This window comes from Camponotus floridanus, unplaced genomic scaffold (genome assembly GCF_003227725.1).
Source record: "Camponotus floridanus strain SB8 unplaced genomic scaffold, Cflo_v7.5 scaffold145, whole genome shotgun sequence".
Classification (NCBI taxonomy): Eukaryota; Metazoa; Arthropoda; class Insecta; order Hymenoptera; family Formicidae; genus Camponotus; species Camponotus floridanus.
In genome coordinates, this window is record NW_020229265.1 from 354936 (window position 1) to 364437 (window position 9502).

The 9502-nt window shown below is 30.0% G+C and overlaps 2 protein-coding genes across 3 annotated transcripts in view; one reads left to right on the top strand and one right to left on the bottom strand.

Moving 5' to 3' along the window:
- LOC105255566 (flotillin-2) overlaps positions 1-9502 on the bottom strand; it is a 58774-nt gene that overhangs the window by 12535 nt on the left and 36737 nt on the right. The window lies entirely within an intron of this gene.
- On the top strand, positions 342-4511 carry LOC105255593 (glucose dehydrogenase [FAD, quinone]). 2 transcript variants are annotated; one of them, XM_025406485.1, is made up of 5 exons: positions 342-802; positions 1591-1712; positions 1777-2013; positions 2308-2615; positions 2717-4511. In XM_025406485.1, exons 3-5 carry the CDS (start codon positions 1873-1875, stop codon positions 4152-4154), a joined length of 1887 nt encoding a protein of 628 aa, XP_025262270.1. In that variant the 5' UTR covers positions 342-802; positions 1591-1712; positions 1777-1872; the 3' UTR covers positions 4155-4511. The 2 variants fall into 2 exon arrangements, with proteins under 2 accessions (XP_025262270.1, XP_019884439.2); XM_020028880.2 differs by lacking the exon at positions 1591-1712.

Below are 9502 nucleotides of genomic sequence, written 5' to 3' on the forward strand. Positions count from 1 at the left end.
TATTCATTGCAAAAAATTACTTACCATATCAAAACAAATCTTATTTACCAATATCGAGGCTCTTGCACTTTATCTCGCAACCTCACGACAAAAATTTCGTTTGATATTATAATTGATATAATTATATTAATAAGCCCTTAGCATGGCAAGGAAATCAGCATAGCAAGAAAAGTTTATTTGAAAAAAAGTTTATTTTTGCATAGTTTTTGTGCAGTCTTAAAACACAGATTTAGAGCAATGAACTTATGGAGTTACTAAATTATCATACGACGTTGGCATTGAAAGGCTACTACTAGGGGCCCAACTGGTTTTCACTCTGCACATTCACCAGCGTACTACAGTCTGCTTCTTACCGGTGCTAGTCTCATTTCGCTTATAATCATTTTGCCGGTTCGTCATTGAACACTCGAACACTTTTTGACAAAGTTTATCAGGCAGATCTGACTTAATATTGTACATGCAGTATAGAATACAATCGATGATTCAGGTGTGATGATTCAAGTGTATGACCATAAGCATCGAGAAAGTGCTGTTAATACCACGAGAAAGTGTAATATAAGTCTACGCAGATATCAATAAGAGAATGGAGAAACTAATAGGACATTATTGAAAAATAAATACAAAAATGTATGCAAGTGACGAATTAATTCTCACGTTGACAGCCATGATAATTATTACAAAGATATTCTTGTGATGATATCTGCAAATGTGTCACCTAACAGATTTGAACGATGTTGAAATGTCACATGTAGTTACAACTATAGTTTGTTGGATTATGTAAGCTGTTGTCAAAGAGCAAAAGGTAAGAATACACGTAACATCATAATTATAGATGCTAACTGTGTGTACAATAATAATTTTACAAGGCAATTTTTTCACAAGGCAAGTTTGAGTTCTGTGATCCAGTTTTGTTAAAATATAAAATATCACATAATAAAACAAAATTTCTAATTTAGTATTTCAATTTTATCTCATTCTATTATATGCATGTAATAATATGCTTTGCATATATTGTATGTGTATATCTATGCGTGCAGTCAATTTTAAAATACTTAATTGTCTAGATGTTACGTGTGAAAAATCTCGTAAATTTTATGCAATAGATATTTTACGATTTTATTAAGAAATATCTCACATAGTAAATCTTACATACAAAATGTTAAAATATTATATAAGAGATATATATTATGTTTATTATATTATACAATAAAAATATTTTAATATAATTTTGTACATCATTGTCTTATGAGATCAATATATTCATTAATAAATAATTTATTTATATGATATTTATAATATATATAATATATAGACTTTTTATGGATTCAACAATAGCCTTTTTTAATGAAATTTTCATAAAAAGTCTTTTAAACAGAACCTTTTAACAAATAGAAATTATGCATCATATGTGATGTTCTATATCAAGGATTTTATATTAATATGTAGCAAATCAAGAATGAGAAATATTTGTCTTTTATAGAGAATATATAAAAAATTACATATAATTTTTTAATATAATATAAACATGTAAAATATAACAATCTTTCATATAATGTTTTAACATTTACTGATATAAACCAATCTTTTTAGAAAAAGACTGATTTAATTTTGCATACGCACGTCAAGTCGAGTGGAAATCCCAAGACCTTAATATTTTATTAAAAAACTACACTACGATAAAGAATAAGCAAGAAGAAAAGAACAACTTACATGTAATATTGAAACAAATAAGCATTTCGTTTTTGTTAGTAAAGTTAATTAATAATTTACTTTCAGGAGACTTATTTGTTCTACTAACGCTTGAAAGAATAATTGTCGGATGACATGCATTTAGATATCATTTGGACTACTGATGTTTGGCGGTGGAAATAAATGGAAATGGCTTCAATATTGACCAATTTATTCGGCACTTCTGTTCTTGGATTCAGTTTAATTCCACTTTTAGCAATCGGTCTTACTGTATATAAATACAACAGTCTCGATCCAGAATCACACCCAGAAAATACACAAGAGGTATAAAAAAATTAAAAAATGTTATTAAAAAGGGAGAGGAAAAAAATATAAAAAAAGAAAAGGAAAAAAAGAAAAAAAATATATAAATTTGCGACTACAAATAGCGAAAAATTAATTCATAAAATTACATTTACAAGAAAAAAAAAGTCTATAAACTTGTTACATTACTGCGTCAATTACTATAAATATCTGAAAGAAACATGAACGCGCTCTCTCTTTCTTTATATACGTATCATAGTCAAACTTAAAAATACTCGAGTATCGGAAACATAATAAATTACAATGCGATTTCAGTTGCTGCAAATATACGATTTCATAGTGATTGGAGGTGGAAGCGCAGGTGCCGTGATCGCCTCGAGATTGTCAGAGATAGCTAATTGGACAGTGTTACTCTTAGAAGCTGGCGATGACGAAAACGAAATTTCGGATATACCCTTGCTTGCCGGATATACTCAGCTCTCAAAATTTGATTGGAAGTATCAATCCTCACCATCTACCACCTATTGTCTCGCTATGGTAGGTGACAAGTGTAATTGGCCACGCGGCAAAGTTCTGGGAGGAAGCAGCGTTCTCAACGCTATGATTTATGTTCGTGGTAATCGGCAAGTACAAATACCACTTCCATTACTAGAATTATCACGTTGGAAAAATATGTGTCAAGTTGAAAATTAACGATGAAACGAAAATTGAATATTTGTTTTAGACACGATTACGATAATTGGGCTCGATTAGGTAATAATGGATGGAGTTATGAGGAAGTGCTTCCATATTTTCTCAAATCCGAAGATAATCGAAATCCATACTTAACAAGAACACCTTATCATGAAACAGGAGGTTACCTGACTGTACAAGAACCACCCTGGAGAAGTCCTTTGGCAATCGCTTTCTTGCAAGCTGGGCAAGAAATGGGCTACGAGAATCGCGATATAAACGGATTCAATCAAACTGGTTTCATGTTGTCGCAAGCAACGATTCGTCGTGGCAGTCGATGCTCGACGGCGAAGGCTTTTCTACGACCGGTAAAAAATCGATTGAACCTACACATAGCGATGCACACTCAGGCTTTAAAGGTGCTCTTTAATGCCGAGAAGAGAGCAATAGGCGTAACATTTCTTCGCGATGGAAAACAAGGAATCGTGAGATGCAGAAGAGAAGTCATCTTATCCGCTGGCGCGATTAATTCGCCTCAATTGCTTATGCTGTCTGGAATCGGTCCCAGCGAACACTTGACTGAGTTTGGCATACCAGTGATATCCGATCTACGAGTTGGAGATAATCTTCAAGATCACGTAGGTCTTGGTGGACTCACTTTTCTTGTGAACGAGCAAATCACTTTGAAGAGGGAACGCTTTCAGACATTTTCGGTGATGCTCGAATATATCGTAAAAGAGAAAGGACCTATGACCACACCGGGAGTCGAGGGACTGGCTTTTCTTAATACCAAATATGCCAACAAATCTGGTGATTACCCAGACGTGCAATTTCATTTCGCGCCAAGTTCCGTCAACTCGGACGGCGACCAAATAAAAAAAATCACCGGTCTAAAAGATCGAGTGTATAATACTATGTATAAACCTTTGCGTAATGCTGAAACCTGGTCAATTCTACCGCTTTTGCTGCGGCCCAAGAGCACAGGGTGGATTAGGTTGAAGAGTAAAAATCCCCTGGTTCAGCCGGAAATTATTCCTAATTATTTCACACACAAGGAGGATATAGATGTTCTCGTGGAAGGAATCAAGTTAGCTCTGCAGGTATCTAACACCAGCGCATTTCAACGATTCGGCTCGAGACCTCATACTATTCGCATGCCGGGTTGTCACAAATATGCATTCAATACGTATGAATATTGGGAGTGCGCTTTGCGACATTTTACCTTCACAATTTACCATCCAACGAGTACTTGCAAAATGGGGCCGCAGAGCGATCCTACGGCTGTCGTGGATCCTCGATTAAGGGTTTATGGAGTTAAAGGTCTTAGGGTCGTTGATGGTTCCATAATGCCGACCATTGTCAGCGGCAATCCGAATGCGCCGATTATCATGATCGGCGAAAAAGCCAGCGATATTATCAAGGAAGACTGGCGGGTAAAAAAAAAGCGAAGTGTTGAAAGGGAACGAACAAGATTTTTTTTGTCGAAATAAAATTAAGATTTAATTTCGCATTTTTTAGATATAATCAAAATTATCGTGTGTGGAAAAACTACTAATTTAAAAAAATTTTTTTGTTATGTATAACGTTATTTTAGTTTTTTAAAGTTCTTTCGTTAATTTTTTTTACTTATGTGAATCTAATAGAGATCTTTCCCCCTTTTTTTCTCTCCCTCCTTCCTTCCCATCACTTCCTCTTTCTTCATTTCTGTTTGTCTTTCTCTCACCTTTTCACCCTCATTTTCTTTATGCACATGCATGTATGTGAAGAACTGTGTTATAATGTTTTAAATATATGTGAAAATCTAAAGATACATTTATAAGAAAGATCAATATGCTGTTTAATGCTTATAAAACATCAAATTAATTATATAAAAATATTTGAAAAATTTTCCTTTTTCGATATTTATAAATGTTAATAAATCACTAACTCTCTTTTCTTTCGTTGCCTCTTTCTCTTTTTAATAGAATATATTCTGTACTTTGTATATTAAAATATTACAAATACATTTAATGTGTTAAAGTCATTAAATTAAACACTTCAATAATAGGTGCCATTTCTTTTGTAATAATACGAAAAATATAATTTATTTTATTAAACTTATTAGAGAGATTTTATTGATCATTTACCACATACACAACATATCTTATGTATCCTATATATAATTTATTAATATGTTAATCCATATAATAATTTTATATTATTTTATATTATATTATATTTGATTATTTTCTATATTATATTATATTATATTTTATATTTGATTATTTTCTATATTATATTATATTATATTTTATATTATTTTACATTATAGTTTTATGGTAATTTGTGTGTGTGTGTGTGTTAATATCTCTCTCTTTTGTGTCAATAAAAATTTCTCACGAGTCAATTGGTTTTAACAAAATCGATAATAAAAAAATACATTATTCATTATTAAAAAAACAAAATTTCTCTCAAATTTAAAAGCGAACGTGAAAAAGATCAAAATCTCGGAGACAAGATCACATTGACTTTCAAATCGCAAGCGGACGAGTTAAACTTTATATAATACTGCTTCTCGTGTTAAAAATTATACGTGACGGAATGCACGTTTCACGCAGTCTTATTTTCTATTTCCGTTTCCTCGCTTTCTTATTTGTTAATGCACAATACAATTATAATGTAACATGGACATGCAACCTGTGTATCAATATAGATTTTCCGTCTTTTTGATTATTTAGATATAATTGAAGATATAATTGAAATCTTTAAATATCGCGCTTTCTCTCTTTATGTTCTCAATATGAAAAAAGGCGTTCTGTTATGGATGTAATTTGCTGTTACATTGATATCATGGTTCAATGCACATTACGCAGATTCTTCGGCAATTCTTCTACAAAAAGAAGTTGACATCGGTGAAAGTAATCAACTATCATTGCATATACATCGGACTAGTTTGTTAAATTTATGTACAAAAGTAGTTTATTTGATAGAAGAAAGTGCAATATCATTATATATTTTAATGATTATATATCAATTTTTTAAAATTCTATAATATAAAATATAATATAAAATTCTATAATATACTATCGTAATGAAAATAAACAATTCCCATATGTAAAGTTGATCTTCAGAAACCACATGTGAAGTTGACTGTTAGAAATTGGAAAATAATCTTAATTAAAATTCAAGGCCAACTTTTTCCCTGTCAAAATTCTATTTTATTTCAAATGTTTTTACCTGCCACAGGTTTAATTATCGAAATATCGGCAGGATTATTTGAAATGCAATACCCTATGTATATATAATTATATTGCTATTTATGAGCATCTCCTTTTAGACACATTACAATATTCTGTAAAAATATCTTTTTCTATAAAGTACTCTAAGAGAAATTAATAAATATCTTTATTCCTTATATGCTATATCTTGTAGATTATTTGCTCATCGCGGAAAAATATTAGACCATCGTATCCGATCATAGTGAGACTGTATTACCTCTTCTTGCGTACATCCTGTGTATAGATATGTATGTTTGTATGTATACAAGAAATAGCAATGTCGTGAGTACCGTTTTGTTACCACACTTCCGGTATAAGGTAGATGTGCGTATAGGTAACTACAGGAAGAAAATACTTTCACTACCAAAGTGCGACTGGGAGTCTTCAGGAAGAACAAGAACATTAGGTACAAGTGGGAATAACGAGGAAGGTGAGAGTGAAATGGATGGAGGTATATCGGTGCAGTACCGTAACGTTCTTCCGACTAACATTACTGGTTCTATCACAGTCATTCGACAATCGCCTCATTATCCGGCGAGCTCTCAATATTTCGACAATCTTTCCAGTAAAATTTTGACAGTAATGTTACACACGTTGCACGAAGTTTTTATCGCGATTGCAATTGTCATCGAATGATTCTCGTGATGAAAATCAGTGCAATCGTAATTGTTGGTAACTCTGTAACTCTTTCTGCTAAGTGAAAAATTCTTAGAGTGATTGTTCAATAATTACGTTTATTCATCAGCCAAAAGTGATCAACACAATGTTAAAAGGAGTGTAGATGAATATCATCAAGATTACAACATTAAGGAAATAATAGGAGTATGAATTGCGTTAAAGACATTATGTGTATGTGTAATATATTATATAAATGTAATTCTTCTTTTTTTTTTAATTACACGCATACTCTTATTACACACTTATTCTTTTCATTTATATGATAAAAAAATTCGTAAGATTATTCTAAACTAAAAAAGACTGCTTTAAACTAAAAATATCAATGAAGCTAATACTCACACAAAATTGTACAATGTTACTTATTTGTGACACATAATGTGTGCTGGATAAATTATCAATAAATTATAACATCAAATATTTAAATTTATTAAAATTCTATCTATTCACTCTCTGATTAAAAGAAGTGTAATTTTCTATTTTTAAAGACAGTTTAAAATTAATTTTTTCATATCACATCGCAAATGAAAATACAAGAAAGTCGATTTTAATATATTTGTATATTCTATTTTATAGCATATTTAGTAATTATTTATAATATGAAGAAAAAATATAATGCATAATTTAAATATAAAAATGACAGGTCTGTTTAATTTATGACATTTATGTGATACTTCTGTTGACCTATTGTAAAACATATTATGTGTAACTTTGAATTACGTATGATACGCATTATGATGCAAAATGATTTTTTTTGAATAATGATGTGCAAATATATACATGTCGTTAGAACATTAATTTTTTTGAACCTTAAAAACTAGTGATAGAATGTTTTGAATTAAATGTTATAAAAAAAACTATGATTCTTAGTCAATATACAAGTTTCTATAATCAATAAACTAATGTTGCTTTAATTTTGCTTTTTTCATCATAATACTATGTATTAGTAATTAAAAAAATTGATTTGAATACGTACAGAAACAAATAAATAACTTACTTAACATATATAATTTTATATATTTCTCGATTTATTATTTATTTTTTACGACAAAAAAATTTTAGATAACACTTACATGTACGTATAAGTTACTTTGCAAACACGTGTGAAATTGTTAAATCGATCACATAATCAGCAATAAGGTGGACCAAATTCGTTCTATCGTTTTAGCGAAAGTATTTGGTAGTGAAATTATTCACCGAAAGCTATTACATAAGTTACAAATTTTCACATCTTCGGTATAACATAAAAATTAACATGTAAACTTTCACTGCTTATACCTTGACATCTATTTTCACATTTTACAATTTTTAATCTTTTGAAACAGTTTAATCAGGCATCTTATTTTTACTCCAAAATTAATTATTTGAATCATGTAATTAATTTCACATGAAACATAAATATATCGTAAAATGCATTAAATAAAATCAATACTCATTCTAAACAAAGATATTTTATTTAAATCTGAAACTAATTTGAAACAAAGGACGTATACACACATATACATACGTGCGTGCTTAGGCACATTCACATTCTTATGTAGAAAACAGAAGAAATATATGTACACATATGATGTTAGTAATGTTATTATTATAAGTGCATAATTGCAACGTTTCCATTTTAAACGTATCATTTAACTGTTTCCAGTATACTGATATCATATGTGGCATCTTATTTGATGTAATTTGATATTATATTAATTAAATTCTTAACAATGCTCTTTTAGTTATAGATCTAAAAAGCAATTTTTGGAGAAGAATTTTAAGGAAAACAAGAATAATTTTCTCATTATTTTTCGCACAGGATATATGCAAAATTTGTCGAATGTATTTTCTACTTTATTGCGCCTTTCTCTGTGTTCTTATAATTTTATTTTTTTGCCATTATTTTTGGAATCCCCATCATACTAAAAAATTATTTTAGTACAAATGCTGTCCGTCAAGAATAGTAATTTCAGAAATTGTTTAATACAAGTGGCACTATTTCAATTATTCTAATTGTGCGTCAAAGAAAAAGATTTTTAAGGATACAAAAAAATATTTGTCAAAATGAAAGTTACAACAATAAAATTATTTTATATGTAAAATAATTATAGATATTCTCTCTCTCTCTCTCTCTCTCTCTCTCTCTCTCTCTCTCAAAATGTTATGAATTAAAAATTTCTTCGTATTTATTATTGTAATTAACTTGTGTTTCTTTCAATTTTTCGAAATTTTGTTCGTTCTTTTAAATTTTTACATATTAAAGAAAATCTATTCCAAGATAGCAATTTGAATAATCCATGGCACTTATTTCTTGTCAATATACTTTATATTTCGAATTAACAAATATCACCAATTTGCCAAATAAAAGAGAAGAAAGAGAAACGGAAATAGACAGCATAATATAACTCCACAAGTCGTCTTGGGAGGAAACAAGTCAAACAAAAGTTTACGCCAGTGAAATACTTTCTCCTTTCCCCGTTATGAGATCACCATTTCGTTTCTCCGCATCCGGACATAACGAGATATTTTGCGCTATTTACAAGTGGATCGAGTCGGCCACCAAACATCTCTCGTGGTTCCCATTAAATTTAATTCTATTTCGAGATGATACGTCTCGATAGGGCATGAGTATCTTTAATTCGCTAAGCAACTCTAACACTTCCTTGTTCCTCACCGCGTAATACCCACGCCAATTACTTTTCCTTCCGCGATCAGGAATATGTCGCTATTTTATGCCGTCACGAATAAACTTTCCATTATTTTTAATTATATTATCTTGTAGGTTTTAATTTTTTTTGTAAAGGTAATAAAAGATTATAATTTTACATATATTTTTTATAATGTTCTCATTAAAATCATAATAATTAATAATAAATTATTAATGTCTAGATTTCCTATTGCACAATTTTATAATTATAAAAATA

Coding starts and splice junctions, on each gene's coding strand:
- LOC105255593 (XM_025406485.1), top strand. CDS start 1,873: ATGGAAATGGCTTCAATATTGACCAATTTATTCGGCACTTCTGTTCTT. Junction 2,014..2,307: donor ACCCAGAAAATACACAAGAG/GTATAAAAAAAT, acceptor ATGCGATTTCAG/TTGCTGCAAATATACGATTT. Junction 2,616..2,716: donor ATTTATGTTCGTGGTAATCG/GCAAGTACAAAT, acceptor TATTTGTTTTAG/ACACGATTACGATAATTGGG.